The following is a 20,948-nucleotide window of genomic DNA, read 5'->3' as shown; positions in this document are numbered from 1 at the left end:
ATCATTGATTTCCCTCTCGGTTGATTTCTCGGTGCTTAGAGCATCACCAACAGAAGGTGTAAAAAGTCCTATGTGGATTTTTCATTTAGTCCTTTTATTTATAGGGTCTACACATAGAATAAATATATGATCTCATATCTAAAAAACCATTTCCAACCGTTAGAAATTTAACCTTTAGAATTAAAAGAAATTTGATTAAAAACATGACGTGGAGGTGCAATCAGAGGTGTATATAACACTTTCTTGAACACCTTCATATTTAGTAATTGGTCCCTCCTAATTTGTAGGACCCTACTGTTAGAGATAGATTTATGTTAAACGGGGATCTAAAATCCAACGTGTCACTAAAAATAAATAGATCCACACTCTATTGGAGATGCTCTTAACTACCGTTAGTGTAGACTCTCTCTTTTCGGGATGAGCGATTCCGTCGATATATCATTTCCGAAAAAAAGTCTCCCTCAAGAATCGAAAACAGTCAAAGTGGAAGTAACTTGACTAAAAGAGCACCAAAATCGAAGTTCAAATTCCTTCTTTCCTCGCGAGGATCGCCATTTATACTCTTTCCTTTCAGGGCTAAGGTTCATGTTCTCGGTTCCACTGCCGCCGACGAGGTATATACCCTTTCCTCATTACTATCGTCGATTCAATTACTTCATCGATTATGTTTTAGGGTTTTAATTTTGGTTTTCAATTTTAACACACAAATGCTAGTCCAAAAATCCTAAATTAAAATCAAATCATTTGATTTTACGAACTTTGAAGAATCTGAGTGAGTACTGTAATTGAGAACGTTCCTCGATTTCATCGAAAAGGGTTCGATTAAGAATAAATGGCACTGATCAATTTGTTGGTTCCATTTAATTGACTGATGAAAATCCAAAGAGGAAAAATGGGTATCACTGTTCAATATCAATGTTTAGTTTTTTATACTCTCATTACCAAGACAATGTATATACATTGTTAGATCTTTGTGGGCTTCGGGTAGTCTGGTGATTGGATAAGTTAAGTGTAGTTAGTTTGTTCAAGATTCTCTCAGGCAGTGAACTCATTTTTGACTCCATTATTGGATCAAATAGTTTGATTTATTTTGGAGAATCTAGGGTGGTACTCTAATTGGACTGCCCTCGGTTTGGTGGATTTTTTTTTTTTTTGTATGAAGAGGTGGTATTGATTAGTTTTGTTGTTTGGTTTTTCATTTCTGATTTCAATAGTTTGAATGAATCCAAAGAGGATAAATAGGTATTCAAAATCAATGGTAGTTCTATACTTTACCAAGACAGTGTATAAATTTCTAGATCTTCGTGGGGCTCGTGTAGTCACCTGGTGTGTGGATAAGCAAAATGTAGCTTGGTGGTTGTCTAAGACTCTCGCAGGCAGGGAGGGAACCAATTTTTGAGAGGTTTCAAAAGTTGTGCTCATGAATCTTGATTGTGTGCATTAAAGTCGTTTTGGTTATTGCTGTGGTCATCGCATGAAATTGTTGGAGAAATACACACGGAATTCATGAGTTATTTATTTTGTGTGCTTATTAGAGATTATCCTTACTTACAATGCCACCAGCCTATTTTTGATTCTTTTGAAAACTGATTTTCTTTTTGTCGTGTCAGTTTATTCCTGATAATTACATTAGGATGCAACGTAAGAAGGCCCGATTTACATCTTCTAAGGTAAACCCAATCGGACATGAGTCTAATTCTGCAAGGTTGAATGGTACAACAGATGACTCTCAGCTACAAAGCTTGTAAGTTCATGTCTATCACACTTTTTTGTCTTATCCAGACTGCACAATATTACCTGTTTCTGCTTACTAAAGATTTTTGTGGGTTTAATTGAAAAAAATATATTGGAATGCTTTCTAGGAGGTTCTAGAATCCTTAGTATCCATCTAATGGGATAATTTAGCAGTTAATGCTCTTGCCGATGTATGCCATTCATTCCTATTTCTCTGGTTTAAAATAAGAAATGAAGTTAACTGTTTTTTACTACATGGACGTAATCTAAGTTGAGATATGTCACATGGAGGGGAGGGGATTGGTGGGTGGGCCTCCTTTGACCGCCATAATTTAGAGCTCAACTGTCGTTAAGGCCATCCCATCCCACATAGTTTCGTGTCTCTTTGTTATTTGTTAGTACAGTTTCATCTATTTGTTATAAGAACTTCAATAACTTCTTGTTGTACCTGCAGATGTACACATTGTGGCACCAGCTCAAAGTCCAAACCAATGTTGCGTCATAGTCCTGCTTGCCCAAGGACACCGTGCAATGAATGTGAATTGACATCGGCTAATAAGGTTCGACTTATTTGCCATTTAAATTTTCAACCATAATAGTACACATGGCTGTTTGCGGCCTCTCCATCACTCCACCTAGCCAGGCTGCTAATAATGGCCCGGCATGTAGGGTTTAGTGGTGCTTAATTTGGAGGAGCAAAGAAATCTCCTCTCTTGATACATCTGAGGGGTGATAGTAGTTAATAGGCAATTATCTTCTTGATATGTGATGTGTCTAGGAGCCTATTTTCATGGGCAGACACCCTCGTCTTGATCCAGTGCAGTGACTTGTCATATCGTTTTTAATTGGAAACAAATGTTGAAGATAATGATCTCAACAGAGGCTACTAGAGAATAACAGTTATATTCTATAGAAATTCAACAGAGGCTACTAGAAAATAGCAGTTACGTTATACAGCAATTGTCCTACTGTTGTTAAATGTGGTAGGTAGTCTCCAGACCAGTAGATAATGATGTTGGTTTCTCTTCTAATTTACTGAATTTGATTCCTTTGCAGATGATCCAAATTAAGACCACTCTGTACCCAGAAAAGCAAATTGGTCATCTTCCAGGTTGGTTGGTTGATTTAGCAGATTCTTCTGTTATCTCCCATTTGTACCAGTGCCAGTTTTAATTGATCAAAAGAGGTTGTTTGGTTTATGAATTTTGTTGGATCTTCTTGTTCGTTCTTGTCAGTCAGGCGTTGATGTTGGTCAGCAGTTTGGAACACGGGCAGAAATTGTTTCTATAGGTTTACATGGTAACTGGAGTAGTGGAGTCGACTGCATGTCAACGTCCTACGCGAATATGGTGATGCATACAAAGTTTTGCTATTTTATTTTTCCCTATGTGTTGCGTGTAGAGGATGATGGTGGTAGTTTTTGGTAGTTTTATCAATCGTGTCTTGCTTATGATCTTTCTATAGATTTACTTCATTAAATTACCTTCTTTTTTCTGTCTCCAGGAAAAGTTCAAAAGTTACACTTTTCCGCTTGCATTATCGATCATTATGTCATGGCAGTATGAAGATGGCATGGATAATGAATATGATGTAATTTATACCAGTCAAGGTGGCACTAATCTTAAGGGTAATCTCAAGGGTAGTTATTTGGCACTCAAGGTGCGTAGATCAAGTGCTCTTTTATGTTGTTCTCATATTACATGGACTTTTTTTCTACTTGTGTGTTCTGTTATCAGATTTTCACATTGTTTGTCATAACTGAATCAGTTGCATAAGGTTATTATAGGGTTAATATGGTTGCTTGAGAGCTCAGTTTACTACATTGAATAATTTTTCCTTCTAGTTTCTCACATTGGTTGTCCATTGGCAGAATAATGTTGACCAACATGTCCCTGTGAGACTAATTCGTTCACAATCAGAATATACAGATAGTATGCGCAGATGGTTGTACACATATGATGGCTTGTACGAGGTTCGTATACAGTAGTCATTTTGAATATTTGAAGCACATATGCTTTTATGTTCCATAATCTGCACTGTTGATCTTCCCTGATTGTTTTGTAATCCTTAACTTGTGAATTGCTTGTATATTACTGTTTCCGTAGGTTGTTAAATTCTGGGCAGAGAAAGGTACTTCTGGATTTACTGTTTTTAAGTTTGGCATGAAACGTCTTGAAGGGCAGCCTCCATTGACAATTAACCAGGTCTGACGTTTCATCAATTTAAGATTGTTGACCTTTGCTTCAATATTTTCTCTTATTCACTTTGTTTAGATTATACTTTGGCCTGAAAATGAGTAACCTGGGTTTAGACTTGTTACCTCCACTAAGCGGGAATATCTTATTTCTGTGAATTTTACCGAATGGTCGTGGTTTTATCTTATGAATAGAAGGTATTGTTAAAGGATCACCAATTCATATCGGTTAATACTGGGTCACCATTTTTCTAATTACACCAAGTTGCTAATTTGTCAATATTCCTAATACTAATACAGTTTTCTGAAATAAATTTTATTCGGACAGGCCCCAAATTTTAAAGGACATGTTCCCAAGTCTATTGATGAATTATGTGGGTATGGTGTTGGAAGGCTAAGATCTTTTTTCTTCTTTTCTTTTCTTTTCTTTTCTTTTCTTTTCTTTTCTTTTCTTTTCTTTTCTTTTCTTTTCGAGAAGCATGTAATTCAAGTAGGTATCTGATCTAAACATCCTATTATTGAAGGTTGGTGTGCAGAGACATATCTGGAGGCCAAGAAGCCATTCCAATTCCGGCCACAAATTTAATTGATGATCCTCCTGTTCCACCTACAGGCTAGTTCAAACTTCAAACTTTTGTTACATTTTCCTCGTTGCATTTATTATGAAGCATAGTTTGGATTCTGTAATAATCATAATTCAGATGTCAGATGATGAACTCTCAAAACTGCAGGATTTAGATATTGCAAGTCTAATGAAGTTGCCGATAATGTGAAGCTCCCCATAAGAGTCTCTAGGTGTGGATGCGAAGGGACTTGTACAGATCCTAGTATCTGTAGCTGTGCGAAGCTCAATGGAGCAGATTTTCCATATGTTCCCACGGGGGGTGGCAGGTGTGAATTTCACTAGTTTACATGACAAGCTTACACAATATTTAAGGAGGTTTGGTCTTGTAGTTGATTGAGTGGGATATATTCACCGTCACCATGCTCCTTTGGATTTTCTTTGTGCTGTTTGTTAGTTGTTATCAGTTTTTCGCCATATGTGTATATATTCTTGTCTAAGAGTAAGATTACTGTCAATTGGCAGACTTGTTGAAGCAAAGTCAGTTATGTATGAATGCGGGCCGAAATGTGGTTGCAAAGATTCTTGCGTGAACAAAACATCACAACAGGGGATAAAATACCGATTTGAGGTTTGTGTATTTTATTTTTCTATACTGTACATTATGTTGATAACATTCGTATCATCAGGATCTCAACTTTGTATATTTTGTATATTATGTCTCTTGAAAGGTATTCCGTACTCCAAATAAAGGGTGGGCGTTAAGATCTTGGGACTTCATTCCTGCTGGGTCCTTTATTTGTGAATATGCGGGATTACTGATGAGGACTAAGGACATAGACAACACCATTGAGCAAAATTACATTTTCGATATTGATTGTTTGCAGACCATGAATGGTCTTGAGGGAAGAGAGGTATGATATCTAATCCAAATAACTTCCTTCTTACTGTTACATTTCTTCATTTAGGCTTTGCTTACTAGGAAGACGAGTCACTTCATTTATTCTTTGCTGACTAGGAAGACAAGTCTTAAATTTCCCATCTGGCTACTGTTGCATTTGCTTACATCTTTATGGTGGAATTTTCTGCTGTTTCTTTGACAGCGGCGCATAGAAGAGGTTCCTACTCCTTTCCATCCTCACATCACAACTAATGTCAAGAAGCTAGAACCAGAGTTCTGTGTAGATGCAGGCCCTATTGGCAACGTTGGAAGATTTATCAATCATAGTTGTGATCCTAACCTGTTTGTCCAGTGCGTATTGAGCTCCCATCTGAATATTAAACTTGCTCGAGTCATGCTATTTGCTGCAGAAAACATACCTCCGCTGCAGGTTAGCCGCTTACCATTCCCAAACATGTTTTTTTAATGATAATAGTTCATATCATTTTTTTCTTTTAATAAACAATCAAAACGTGCAGATCTGAGTAATGTGCTCCATTATCGCCTCTCTGTTTCCATGTTACTTTCACAAGTAAAACTAACATGTTGGAGTTGCAAACAGGAGCTTGCATGTGACTATGGTTATCCCATAGGCAGCGTGTTGGATGCGGATGGCAATGTTAAAGAGATGGCATGCCACTGCGGTGCAAGCATATGCAGAGGCCGTTTATTTTAGCAATGCTAAACCCCAAGCTTTTCTTTTCCACACTGGAAATAATTCTTCAGATGATAAAGAAAAATCTTCGATGGCAATGTTAAAGAGATGGCAGGATAAACCGCATGCCACTGTGGTGCAAGTATCGACAGAGGTCAATTATTTTAGCAACACGGAACTTCCAGCTTTTCTTCTCCACCGATTATTTAAGCAACGCCGAACTGGCAGCAAAAGTCACGGCCTTCATTTCCTTGATTTATTAATTTTTCAGGAAAATATGGGTTATAGGGCCAATTTTTATTTTAAAATGATTTCCAAATTTTGCTGACAAAAGACGTCACTAACTCATTAGATGTTTCAATTTGTAGGAACCCCATTTTTCGTGTGGAAATAATATTGTGGATTTTGACTATCTTTCTGTAGTATTCTTTTTCTGTATATCTTGGACGTTGGATAAGAATTCTGCCTTGAATGCTACTTCCAGGTCAATGTGTATTGGCAATTTAAGGTCATATAATGATATCCAACGCACTGAAGGCAATTGCCTATTCTGAAATTCTTGTTACATTTTTCACATTGCAAGGCTTTGGATCACAGTGGCAGGTCTTTCACATTGCAGATTTTGGGTCACTAGAATTCGTAACGCTCTCTTGCTAATTCTTTCAGAATAGTTTTGAATTTAGATTGTGAGTGCCCTTGGTTATAAACCACAGTATATCTCCCTCGGTAATGGGTTTTTGTTTGTTTTAATTTAGCTGACTCATTGCATCTGAATCTGACTCATTACATCCAACTCCAATGACTCATCTGGGCCCAACTCATTCCGCGCGAATTTGAATTGATGCTTCTTGCTCAAGAATTGTTAAATAGTAAATTCATTCTGTGTGAATCTGAATCGTTGCATCTTGCTCAAGAATTGTTAAATAGTAAAGTTTTATTTGCACGTGAAATCAACATATTATTTTAAAACAGAGATAGTGGTATCTGTTTGAATCTAGACATGTGCCCAATAAGTCAAGCACAAAACGAACTCAAATAACTCCGGGTAAGATGTATAAGCTGAGTCAGACACCGAGTCAGATATCCGAAAAATGAAAAATGTCCGACTTTAACATGATCACATGCTGATTCAGATGCAGGTAGCGAGTCAGACCGAAACAAACAAGGCGTAAGATAACCTCACCTCACGGTGTAAACAAAGTGTGAGTAAAAAACACACACTTTTGACCTCACCTCGAAAACATCAAACTGAAATTCATTTTCTAGAAGCCACGTTTCCCATCAATTGAGAAATTTCTTCTTCACTCCACCACGATCTCGCCTCTCCTCTACTCTGATCTGATGATGAAGAAGAAAATCACAAATTAGGGTTCAAATCCAAGCTCCGTAACTACTGGTTCGAATCTCTCTCTGTGTCTCTTTCTTTTCGTTGACTGTTAGTTATAGACTTTCAATTTCATAATTTCTTTGATTTTATAAATTTCTTGCTACAATGATGGGCTCTGAGAATCAAAATAATCAGAGCTCAAATCTAAACGATTCAATGGAAAACCTTGTTCTTAATGATGATGTTGATGTTAATGGAAGCTCTTCTCCGTCGTCTTCTTCTTTACTTTATAAAAGTGCCATCGAATCGTCTGTATTATCTGACTCTCATCATCATCATCATCCATTATCATCTTCTTCATCTTTAGAAGTGAATAATAATAGTAGTAATCGAAAACCTAATTCTGATTTCATTTCTCATCCACTGAAAGAAGAAGAAGAGGAAGAGAAAAACATGAACAATCCTAATCTGTTTGATAATTTAGACTTAGAACCACCGTCATATGCTGATGTTGTATACAGTCCATTCACGAATCAGAACGGAGGAGGAGGTGGAGGAGATAGTGATTTTAATATTGGTGGTTCTATGATTGGGAGTTCTAGTCGTCAAGATTCACCTGGTGAGGGTTTTAGGAATTTATCGAGGATGGGTTCGATGAATTTGAATACCAATTACTTGAAGATTTCAGTGTCGAATCCGCAGAATGAGACTGAAACGACGAATTCTTTGGTGCCGGGTGGTGGTAGTTATGTTACGTATCAGATTAACACGACCACGAATTTGCCCGATTATAGAGGGTCGGAGTTTAGTGTGAGGAGAAGGTTTAGAGATGTTGTGACGTTAAGTGATCGGTTGGCGGAGGGTTATAGAGGTTACTTGATACCGCCGAGGCCGGATAAGAGTGTGGTGGAGAGTAGAGTGATGGAGAAAGAGGAGTTTATGGAGCAGAGACGTGTGGCGTTGGAGAAGTATTTGTGTAGATTGGCGGCTCATCCAGTGATTAGAAAGAGTGATGAATTGAGGGTGTTTTTGCAAGTTCAGGGGAAGTTGCCGTTGCTGACGAGTACGGATGTAGCTTCGAGGATGTTGGATGGTGCAGTGAATTTGCCTAGACAGTTGTTTAGTGATTCTACTCCGGTGGTTACTCCGAATGAAGTTAGTCAACCTGCGAAAGGAGGTAGAGATTTGTTGAGAATGTTTAAAGAATTGAAACAGTCGGTTACGAATGATTGGGGAGGTTCAAAACCTCCTGTTGTTGAAGAGGATAAAGAGTTTCTAGAGAAGAAAGAAAAGCTCCGTGATTTCGAGCAACAATTGAGCAATGTATCTAAGCAGGTATTAAATACTGTGGTGGTTGTATTGATTGTGGATTTTGTTTCTTCAGGATTTTTTATATGTTATTTGAGTTAAAATCTTTCTTTTGTGGTGCAGGCTGAAGGACTTGTGAAAGCTCAGCAAGATATAGGAGAAACAATGGGAGAATTGGGTCTAGCATTCATCAAATTGATGAAATTTGAGAACGAGGGGGCAGTGTATAATTGTCAGAGAACACGAGCGGCGGATATGAAATGTGTTGCAACAGCCGCTGTAAAAGCAAGCAGATATTATCGAGAACTGAATTCACATACTGTCAAACATCTGGTATAGTATTTTTTTAACGAAATGAAATTTGAAATGTTCAGTCTAGTGGATTTGCAAATACTCAGAACTAAATGTTTGCCTATAATAGATAACAATGGCTGTAGAATAAGTAGCAGCTTATTTTAAGTCCGTCTAGTTTTCAAGAACGTAAGCACATGCCTTCAAATTTGAAATCAGAACCTGTTCACTGTGACTATTTGTGGCAAATTTATTAATTTTCTGATGGACTTGAACATTTAATCACTCTCTAGACTCTAGTCTCTATATTTTGATAGCTATATAGACTCTTTTTAGTCCCTGATTTGGCATTTTAATACAGGACACCCTACATGAGTATCTTGGAATGATGTTGGCTGTCGATAGTGCATTCTCAGATCGTACAAGTGCTTTATTGACAGTACAGACTGTCATATCGGAACTGTCTTCCTTGCATTTGAGAGCTGAAAAGCTCGAAGCTGCATCATCCAAAATATTTGGTGGTGACAAAACTAGAATCCGCAAAGTAGAGGAGTTGAAGGAAACCATAAGAGTTACTGAAGATGCGAAGATGGTTGCTGTCAGAGAATATGATAGAATCAAGGTATTATCAGTTCAGGTTCTCTAATTTTATCTATTACTGACTTGATTTAGTACTCTTAGTAGAAGTCATTTTCTCATAGTTCTGTTTAATGACGTTCATTCATATCATGTATTTTACTTCTGGTTTTGGGATCAAGAGAAGTTGAACTGAACCATCTAAGTGGAGAGCCCACCATATTCTTGGAATCACTAGTATGCAGTCTAACTTTTAATTCTAGTTTATAGGCTAAGCAATAAAATATTAGAACTACCTCCAAGACATTGTGCCTGTAGAGGACCCTGTAAACAGACCCTTAGTTATTTGCGACATCGAGGATGTGAAGATTGTGCCAACCACTTCTCCGTTATATCCATCGATAATCTTTTGAGAATTTGTTGTCGAACCACTTCTTATATGTGCAAACCATCACCAAGTGAATGCATGTATCATAAATATTTGATAATGTTTACATGAATTGTTGTTCTTTGTACGTAATATGTTGCCAGAATATAGTCAGTAGATATGCGCTGAATACGAATTTTTCTACCAGATTTTTTTCTAAAGTGACTTGGTGCTGACTGAAAATGCAGGAAAACAACAGGAGTGAACTAGAGAGGTTGGATAAAGAAAGACACGATGACTTCTTGAGCATGATAAAAGGATTTGTCATGAATCAGGTAACTTATAAAATCCTTGGGCGTGCTAATGTCCTTCGTTTATCAAGTGTATGTTGAAAGATTGTTTGGTGTATTTTTACAGGTGGGATATGCAGAAAAGATAGCAAATGTGTGGGAAAAGGTTGCAGAAGAGACCAGTGTTTATGCAAAGGAGAGTAGTTAGCACGCATCTGTAAATTTTGGAGGTTGAAGGCCTGAAGCTCAGGAGTACACTCTTCACTGGCATTGCATATATACTTGTACATTTCTTCATATCAGTATAAAAGAAAAGAAATGAAGAAATGTCCTGGTCAAGTAGTTCGGTTCCACTTGTTTTTGTTTGTTTCAAGGTAAAAACTTAAAAGCGTAGTTGGCTTGACTGTAAAAAATAGTTTGTTGAATGTTAAAAGAATTTATAATCGTACTGCACTCTGTGATGGTTTTCTGGAGTGCGTTTACTGAACAATAGGGGTAATGAAGTAGGCTCTTTCCAAAAGTTACAAGCTTTGAACCCAACAAAAACTGGAGAAATTTTTTGAATGAAGGGAAAGAATTATTCAGTTTAAGGCACGAGGGAAAACTCATTAATTAGCACTAAAAAGTTGTACAAATATTTTTTCATTTTCTTTTTCCTTTTTTAATACTCCCTCCTCCTCTGTAAAACAATGTTCTGAAAATCGGACCGGTGGCTCAATCACTTTTCCGGGCTGATTCATCACTGACCCAGTAATATATTAAAAAACCGTTCTCTTTTGTAAAACCCGGATGACTCGTCCGATCTGACCGGTGAACCTGATAACCCGACCGGTGAACCTGATAACCCGCACTGGTTTTGCACGGGTAGATAAAATCTTAAAAATTTCCTCTGTTGAGAATTTTCCAAAGAGACATCAGCCAAACAATCAAAATCAACACACACATAAAAGAACTAACAGATATAGCAGATTCAAGCATCAAAAAAATTTAGGTCTCAAACTCAATAACCCAAATCGACGAAATATATACAAGTCTGTCAAATCCGTAGAATATTAGAAAGACCCAAAATGAAATTAGAACATTGGGCACCAAAACATCAGTATCACATCTTCAATCAACTATTTAAAACAAATATAAATCATCTTTACAATCGAATAGAGTGCTAAGTTTCTTTATCACAAAATAATTCATGCTTCGTTCATCTGATTTTACTCCATCAAAACCTTTGTTGCGAGCTGGTTCTTCTTGTTTTCTTTGGTGGGAGTGATAAGAGCACAGAGACTCAGAGAGTTGGTGATAGCTAGAGAGAGGAAGAGACGATGGCCTTTAGTGGCCGAAAATGTAAATAATGTCATGAGGGGGGCCAGTTCTCGGAGTAAGCAAGGTGAGCAATCTTAGGCCATCAAATTTAACTTCAAGGACACATTTATTTACCAAACTAGCCCAATAAATCTTTCTCACGTCCCCGTTCCAATATTACTGTACAAGTGTTCTTTTATCACCATTCGGTCCTATAGCTTGCATTCTTTACACATCTGACCCAGTGACCCAGGTTGAACCACTGGTTAAACCAGTTGGCCCTTGAACCAGTGACTGTGCCGGTTTAATGTCCGGGACGATTTTCAGAACATTGCTGTAAAAAAATATTATTTCTTTTTCAATTTGACTTATTTTTAGGTTAAAATGAAAAAAATATGAGAAGTATTTTTTTTTTTTCATTTTGTCTTATTTTTAGGCTAAAATGAAAAAAGTAATATTTGATAATACCTCTTTTTGGTTTTCCCTATTTCCTACCCATACTTTTTCTATTTCACATCCACATAAATTTCCATCCCCAATTCTCCCATGTACCGTCCATTTAAATTTTCATTTTTCCTAAATACCATTCTTGACTTTTTTATTTACACCCACCAATAAAGTCACCCAACAACTAAACAATAAAAACCTAATTTAGGGACAACTTGTTCTCCGTCTCCACCACCACCTTGAGATTTGCCACTCCTTCTCTAAATTTATTTGTGAACTGAACAGTTACCGATTTCACACCTGCAAAACAAGGGTTAAACACAAAATCCAAGATATCGGCTGAGTCACGACCAGGTCGCTCTCTTTAAGACGTTTCGTGGCTCTGCCTTGAGTTTTGTGCAAGCAATCTCTCTTTGTCACAACGTCCCCAGGATAAAATAGCCGAGAAAAAACTCTCGTCGATCTCTCACACACAGTGAGAAATCGATCACTTTCACTTTTTTATCTTGCTCAGAAAAAAACTTGGTCTCTTGATTCACGAAAACAGTGTATATGGAAAACTCTTACCATTCTGCCTCTCAAAACTAGCTTATTATAGCCTTCGCAATTAAGACAAAATTAATGGAAATAAATTTTGGTTTTAATTGTCTCCATAAAATCGTGTGTAACAGTCCAAAAACGGTCAAGTAATTTATGCCAGAATAAATACAATTGAATCCGTAATTAAAACCTGTAAAAACGAAAAAACGGTCAAATAATTTATGCCAGAATAAATACAATTGAATCCATAATTAAAACCTGTATAAACGTTTTGAAAAAATCTTTTTAAAAAGAGTAAAAAATACTTTCCAAATTGGGTATATATATATATTATATACCCAATCAGTAGAGGGGGGATTTGATCCTGAGACTTCACCCTCAAGGCCCAATATACTTAACCACTGGGCCAAGCTCAAATTGTTGATATAAATGTACAAAAGAATTCTTTTAAAACCATATATCCCAACAATCCCCCACTTATATGTTTTAAAAAACACTGAGCAAGATCCGTATAGTTATGTGCATAAGTGAAGGTATCTTTCGATTTTGAACCTTTACATAGTATTAAATTCTCTGAACTATGACACGGAGTCAACATACGTCTTTGAACTCTATGGAGAGAACAGATTATTAACACATACACAACTATACTAAGAGTAAAGTCCTAAATGCCAGCACATTATGGCCTTGTACTTATCCCAGTTTCAATGAATGTTCTAGAAAACTGCCCATGTTCTCATAGAAAGCGGGCACACTTTCTCATTCACATAGGTGAGTCTATCAAAGGTACTCATGTAGCTTGGTACCCTACTCTGTACAGAGCTATAGACTTCATTAAGAGTTAAAAAACTCAACCTTAACCCGCTTCAGGATATCATGCCATGGGAAAGATGCATGATTCTATCTCCATATCATTTGTGAATCGTTATTCCCTTTGAACCTATTTGTAGGTGGGTATCCATCACAAAATGACTCAACTTCTAGTGGGCAAAAGTCCCATGCCTTTAGAGGTATATAATACCTTTTGTCTAGCTAATCTTTTCTTCAAAGGATCAACTAAGTTCTCTTCCGACCTAACATGATCCACACGTACAATACTAGTTGTGAGAAACTCTCTAACTGTGCTGTGCTTTCGACGCATTTGTCGATTCTTACCGTTATAAAAACAGTTCTGTACTTTTGAAATAGCTGGTATCGGTCTATCCCATATAAGAATTTGAGAAAGCAAGTTTCTCAACCATCTTGCTTCTTCACTAGCTGCTGCTAGTGCTATCAATTCAGACTCCATCGTAGATTGAGCCAGAATTGTCTGTTTCTTTGACCTCCAAAACACAGCACCACCAGCAATATTAAACAAGTATCCACCAGTGGCCTTGGAGTCATCTGAAAGAGAGTTCCAATCAACATCGCATTGTCCTTCAAGGACTGCAGGAAACCTCTTATAGTGTAATCCTAGGTTAACGGTTTTTTTAAGATACCACATAACCCTCTCAACTGCATTCCAGTGTTCCAAACCAGGACAACTGGTAAACCTGCATAAAACCGCCACTACATATGGAATGTATGGTCTGGTACAATCAGTTGCATGACGAAGACTACCAATTATACTAGCATATTCAGATTGTCTAACGCTTTCACCAGTATTCTTAAACAGTTTAACACTAGCATCAAAAGGAGTACTCACTGGTTTACAATCAAAATAGTTGTACTTCTTTAAAATCTTTTCAATATAATGAGACTGATAAAAAATACCATCATTAGTTCTAGTAATGTTAATTCCAAGAATTACACTAGCTTCACCCAAATCTTTCATTTCAAAGTTAGACTTAAGCATATTCTTAGTTTCTTCAACCACTGATAAGTTTGAACCAAAAATCAGCAAATCATCCACATACAAACAAATCATGATGCATGCATTGTTTTCAAACTTATAGTATATGCATTTGTCACTTTCATTAATTCTGAAACCATGTGAAATCATCAAGTTATCAAATTTTTCGTTCCATTGCTTAGGAGCTTGTTTCATACCATACACTGACTTATCTAACTTACACACTTTAAGTTCTTGACCAGGAACAACAAAACCTTCAGGTTGTTCCATGTAAATTTATTCTTCTAATTCACCATTCAAAAAAGATGTTTTAACATCCATTTGATGAACAACAAGATTATGCACATCAGCAACGACAATCAAAACACGAATAGAAGTCAATCTTGTAACGGGAAAATAAGTACCAAAGAAATCTACATCTTCTCTTTGTCTAAATCCTTTAGCTACCAACCTAGCTTTGTGTTTGTCTACTGAACCATCAGGGTTCAACTTCCTTTTAAGTACCCATTTACAACCTATTGCTTTGCAACCAGGGGGTGAATCTGCTAGTTGCCAAGTTCCATTAAGATTATGGGAGGCCATTTCATTATTTATGGCTTCTTGCCAAAAACCGGATTCAGGAGAGTTAAGTGCCTCTTGAAGACTAGAAGGGTCTTCCTCTAGGGTATAAACTTCAAAGTCAGAACCATAGTCTGTCGCAATCCTAGCCCTTTTGCTACGCCTAGGTTCAATTTCAGCGTGTCTAGTTTCTGCAGTTCTAGGTTCTTCTATTCTAAATTCAGAACTTGTACTGGGTAGAGAACCCCCACTATTTCTAGATTTAAAAGGAAATCTATCTTCAAAGAAATCAGCATCAATAGATTCAATAATAATTTTATTATTCAGATCAAAAAATATATAATCTTTAATGCTTTGAGCATACCCAACAAAAACACATTCATAAGCTTTACTAGCTAGCTTTGATCTTTTAGGATCAGGAATACGAAAATAAGCCAAACAACCCCATACTTTAAAATAAGATACATTTGGTTTTCTGTTTTTCCATAGTTCATACGGTGAAATTTTAGTTTTTGAATTTGTAACACGATTCAAGACATAACAAACAATCCACAAAATTTCTCCCCACCAATGAGGGGCAGCACCAGAACTCAACAAACATGCAGTCACAAGAGTAGTAAAAGTACGATTCTTTCTTTCAGCTTTTCCATTCATTTCAGGGTTATAAGGAACAGTTTTTTCATGTATAATTCCAGAAGATTCGTAAATTTCAGTGAATGGTTTAGGATCATATTCAGTTCCTCTATCACTACGAAATCTCTTAATTTTTCTACCAAATTGATTTTCAACTTCAGCAATAAAAACCTTAAATTTTTCAATAACTTCATTCTTATGACTTAGCAAATAAACATAGGTATAATTAGAATAATCGTCAATAAAAGTCATGACATATTTTTTTCCATTTCTGGTTAGTATACCTTCATATTCACACAAATCAGAATGCACTAACTCTAAAGGCTCAGATTCTCTAACAACGGATTTATGGGAACTCTTGGTTATTTTTGCTTGACTACAATATTCAAGCTTTTCAAAATCATACATGGATATTTTTGGAACAAGACCTTGCTTTCTCATGATATCTACTGATCTACTGTTCACATGACAAAGTCTAGCATGCCAAACATTAAAAGTACACACCATATAAGAAGAAGATGCAATTTTATTCATTTCAACATTAAGCTTAAACATTCCATCAGCAGCATAACCTTTTCCTACAAACACTCTGTTTTTAGTAATTGTGTAAACATCAGATCCAATAGTTTGATACAACCCATCCTTGTTGAGAAGATAGCCGGAAACAAGATTCTTTCTCATTTCTGGAGTGTGGAGGATATCTTTCAGCATAATTGTCTTCCCAGAAGTAAACTTCAGTTCTATCGTACCAGAACCTTTCACAATAGTGGTATGGGAGTCTCCCAACAACACTTTCTTATCCTTGATTTCTGCATAGATCTTAAATAGGGACCTATCAAAACAACAACGGCGCGAAGCACCACTGTCTATCCACCACCCATCGGTTCCACCAACCATGTGAATCTCTGGATCAGAAACCATGGCAATTATAACGCTTTCAGCAGCATTAGCTTGTACGTTATTCTTTCCTTTGTTATTCCTGCAATCCTTAGCCATGTGGTTTGGTTTACCGCAGGCATAACAAAGGAACTCAGAATCAGAATTCTGAAATATCCTTGATGGGTGTGGGTTCTTGTTTTGATTAGGTTTTCCTTTCTTTTGGATCTGGTCAGGTTTTATCGGTTTTTTCTTAGGTTTCAAACTCGGTTGAGTCTGATTCTTATTATTGGAAACGATAAGAATCTCTTCCTTTCTGTCTTGTTTCCGTGCTTCCTCTTCAACTCTGATCTTAACAATCAAACTTTCAAGAGAAAATTCCTTAGTTTTATGACGCAAAGCATTACGAAAATCTTTCCAAGATGGGGGTAATTTATCAATCAACACAAATACTTGAAATTGTTCATACCTTCCGTCATAATTTCATGAGCTATTTTCTGAAGTTCATGAGCCTGAGCAACGACTGATTTTTCATCCACCATTTGACATCTCAAGTAGCGGCTTACAGCCTATTTCTTCGATCCGTCTTCTTCAGTATCATATTGCTTCTGTAAGGCACCCCACACATCTTTAGTAGTATCAAATGCGGAGTAATATTCGTATAAATCGTCAGACAAAGCATTCAAGGTATAGTTTTTGCAATCAAAGTCATTATTAATCCATTTTTCATAGGATTTTTGTTTTTCTTCAGCAGTTCGGGTCTCAACAGGTTCTTCAGTTGGTTCAAGAGTTGCAGTTGTTGCGGATGGAGTTGCTTTTTTCGCAGCTTCTGCATCTTTTGGATCAACTGGTTTGATGGAGGTCACCATAATGTGCAACTTCATCAGTTTGAGGTAGAACAACAACTTTAGCTTCCATATTCTAAAATGAAGTCCTTCAAACTTGAACGACTTGTTGATATCAGCAACGATTTTCTTTTCAGATTCCATTGCAGAAAGATTCGTCTTAAAATTGTTGGAACAATTACCTATTTCACACCTGCAAAACAAGGGTTAAACACAAAATCCAAGATACCGGCTGAGTCACGACCAGGTCGCTCTCTTTAAGACGTTTCGTGGCTCTGCCTTGAGTTTTGTGCTAGCAGGCTCTCTTTGTCACAACGTCCCCAGGATAAAACAGCCGAGAAAAAACTCTCGTTGATCTCTCACGCACACAGTGAGAAATCGATCACTTTCACTCTTTTAATCTTGCTCAGAAAAAACTTGGTCTCTTGATTCAAAAAAACAGTATATGGAAAACTATTACCATTCTGCCTCTCAAAACTGGCTTATTATAGCCTTCGCAATTAAGACAAAATTAATGGAAATAAATTTTGGTTTTAATTGTCTCCATAAAATCCTGTGTAACAGTCCAAAAAAGGTCAAGTAATTTATGCCAGAATAAATACAATTGAATCCGTAATTAAAACCTGTAAAAACGTTTTGAAAAAATCTTTTTCAAAAAAGTAAAAAATACTTTCCAAATTCAAGAGACCCCCAAGGCCCCGCTCCAGGACTAATGATATATATATATATATATAAATATATCCCCCAAGACCTCACCCTCAAGGCCCAAAATACTTAACCACTGGGCCAAGCTCAAATTGTTGATATAAATGTACAAAAGAATTCTTTTAGAACCATATATCCCAACAATCCCCCACTTATATGTTTTAAAAAACACTGAGCAAGATCCGTATAGTTATGTGCATAAGTGAAGGTATCTTTCGATTTTGAACCTTTACATAGTATTAAATTCTCTGAACTCTGACACGGAGTGAACATACGTCTTTGAACTCTATGGAGACAACAGATTATTAACACACACACAATTATACTAAGAGTAAAGTCCTAAATGCCAGCACATTACGGCCTTGTGCTTATCCTAGTTTCAATGAATGTTCTAGAGAACTGCACATGTTCTCAAAGAAAGCGGGCACACTTTCTCATTCACATAGGTGAGTCTATCAAAGGTACTCATGTAGCTTGGTACCCCACTCTGTACAGAGTTATAGACTTCATTAAGAGTTAAAAAACTCAACCTTAACCCGCTTCAGGATATCATGCCATGGGAAAGATGCATGATTCTATCTCCATATCATTTGTGAATCGTTATTCCCTTTGAACCTATTTCTAGGTGGGTATACATCACAAAATGACTCAACTTCTAGTGGGAAAAAGTCCCATGCCTTTAGAGGTATATAATACCTTTTCTCTAGCTAATCCTTTCGTCAAAGGATCAGCTAAGTTCTCTTCCGACCTAACATGATCCACACGTACATCACTAGTTGTGAGAAAATCTCTGACTGTGCTGTGCTTTCGACTCATTTGTCGATTCTTACCGTTATAAAATAGTTCTGTATTTTTGCAATAACCGCGGTACTATCACAATGGATTACAATAGCTGGTATCGGTCTATCCCATACATGAATTTGAGAAAGCAAGTTTCTCAACCATCTTGCTTCTTCACTAGCTGCTGCTAGTGCTATCAATTCAAGCTCCATCGTAGATTGATCCAGAATTGTCTGTTTCTTTGACTTCCAAGATACAGCGCCACCAGCAATATAAAACAAGTATCCACCAGTGGCCTTCGAGTTATCTGAAAGAGAGTTCCAATCAGCATCGCAGTATCCTTCAAGGACTGCAGGAAACCTCTTATAGTGTAATCCTAGGTTAACGGTTTTTTTAAGATACCGCATAACCCTCTCAACTGCATTCCAGTGTTCCAAACCAGGACAACTGGTAAACCTGCATAAAAACCCCACTGTATATGCAATGTCTGGTCTGGTACAATCAGTTGCATAACGAAGACTACCAATTATACTAGCATATTCAGATTGTCTAACGCTTTCACGAGTAATCTTAAACAGTTTAACACTAGCATCAAAAGGAGTACTTCCAAGTTTACAATCAAAATAGTTGACTTCTTTAAAATCTTTTCAATATAATGAGACTGATCCAAAGAAATACCATCATTAGTTCTAGTAATATTAATTCCCAGAATTACACTAGCTTCACCTAAATCTTTCATTTCAAAGTTAGACTTAAGCATATTCTTATTTCTTCAACCACAGACAAGTTTGAACCAAAAATCAGCAAATCATCCACATACAAACAAATCATGATGCATGCATTGTTTTCAAACTTATAGTATATGCATTTGTCACTTTCATTAATTATGAAACCATGTGAAATCATCAAGTTATCAAATTTTTCGTGCCATTGCTTAGGAGCTTGTTTCAGACCATACAATGACTTATCTAACTTACACACTTTATGTTCTTGACCAGGAACAACAAAACCTCCAGGTTTTTCCATGTAAATTTCTTCTTCTAATTCACCATTCAAAAAAGATTTTTTAACATCCATTTGATGAACAACAAGATTATGCACAGCAGCAACGACAATCAAAACACGAATAGAAGTCAATCTTGTAACGGGAGAATAAGTCTCAAAGAAATCTACATCTTCTCTTTGTCTAAATCCTTTAGCTACCAACCTAGCTTTGTGTTTGTCTACGGAACCATCAGGGTTCAACTTCCTTTTAACTACCCATTTACAACCTATTGCTTTGCAACCAGGGGGTGAATCTGCTAGGTGGCAAGTTCCATTAAGATTATGGGAGTCCATTTCATTATCTATGGATTCTTGCCAAAAATCGGATTCAGGAGAGTTAAGTGCCTCTTGAAGATTAGAAGGGTCTTCCTCAAGGGTATAAACTTCAAAGTCAGAACCATAGTCTGTCGCAATCCTAGCCTTTTTGCTACGCCTAGGTTCAATTTCAGCGTCTCTAGTTTCTGCAGTTTTAGGTTCTTCTATTCTAAGTTCAGAACTTGTACTAGGTAGAGAACCCCCACTGTTTCTAGATTTAAAAGGAAATCTATCTTCAAAGAAATCAGCATCAATAGATTCAATAATAATTTTATTATTCAGATCAAAAAATATATAATCTTTAATGCTTTGAGCATACCCAACAAAAACACATTCATAAGCTTTACTAGCTAGCTTTGATCTTTTAGGATCAGGAATACGAACATAAGCCAAACAACCCCATACTTTAAAATAAGATACATTCGATTTTCTGTTTTTCCATAGTTCATACGGTGAAATTTTAGTTTTTGAATTTGTAACACGATTCAAGACATAACAAACAGTCCACAAAATTTCTCCCCATCAATGAGGGGCAGCACCAGAACTCAACAAACATGCAGTCACAAGAGTAGTAAAAGTACGATTCTTTCTTTCAAATTTTCCATTCATTTCAGGGTTATAAGGAGCAGTTTTTTCATGTATAATTCCAGAAGATTCGTAAATTTCAGTGAATGGTATAGAATCATATTCAGTTCCTCTATCACTACGAAATCTCTTAATTTTTCTACCAAATGGGAAGGTTTCTGATATCTATGATGATTGTACCAAAAATAATTTCTAGGCAGAAAACGCGATTGATTTGATGATTATGAAGTAAAATAGGGTTAGAAG

General features: G+C 36.7%; 2 protein-coding genes across 2 annotated transcripts; both read left to right on the top strand.

Annotated features, from left to right (window-relative positions):
• The first annotated feature begins 464 nt into the window (after positions 1-464).
• On the top strand, positions 465-6,625 carry LOC113340549 (histone-lysine N-methyltransferase, H3 lysine-9 specific SUVH4-like). The gene is made up of 15 exons (XM_026585681.1): positions 465-614; positions 1,611-1,744; positions 2,189-2,294; positions 2,791-2,845; positions 2,974-3,083; positions 3,238-3,393; positions 3,605-3,706; positions 3,840-3,938; positions 4,257-4,306; positions 4,453-4,541; positions 4,660-4,819; positions 5,016-5,121; positions 5,222-5,404; positions 5,594-5,821; positions 5,993-6,625. Exons 2-15 carry the CDS (start codon positions 1,635-1,637, stop codon positions 6,104-6,106), a joined length of 1,668 nt encoding a protein of 555 aa, XP_026441466.1. The 5' UTR covers positions 465-614; positions 1,611-1,634; the 3' UTR covers positions 6,107-6,625.
• A 720-nt stretch (positions 6,626-7,345) lies between these two features.
• Positions 7,346-10,731, top strand: LOC113340631 (sorting nexin 2B-like). Its single transcript, XM_026585755.1, has 5 exons — positions 7,346-8,747; positions 8,844-9,053; positions 9,373-9,633; positions 10,203-10,289; positions 10,372-10,731. The coding sequence occupies exons 1-5, from the start codon at positions 7,578-7,580 to the stop codon at positions 10,450-10,452; spliced, it is 1,809 nt and encodes a 602-aa protein (XP_026441540.1). The 5' UTR covers positions 7,346-7,577; the 3' UTR covers positions 10,453-10,731.
• The last annotated feature ends 10,217 nt before the right edge of the window (positions 10,732-20,948 follow it).

This window comes from Papaver somniferum, unplaced genomic scaffold (genome assembly GCF_003573695.1).
Source record: "Papaver somniferum cultivar HN1 unplaced genomic scaffold, ASM357369v1 unplaced-scaffold_22, whole genome shotgun sequence".
Taxonomy (NCBI): Eukaryota; Viridiplantae; Streptophyta; class Magnoliopsida; order Ranunculales; family Papaveraceae; genus Papaver; species Papaver somniferum.
Note: the sequence above shows the minus strand (reverse complement) of the source record. Positions and strands in the feature narration are given on the sequence as shown.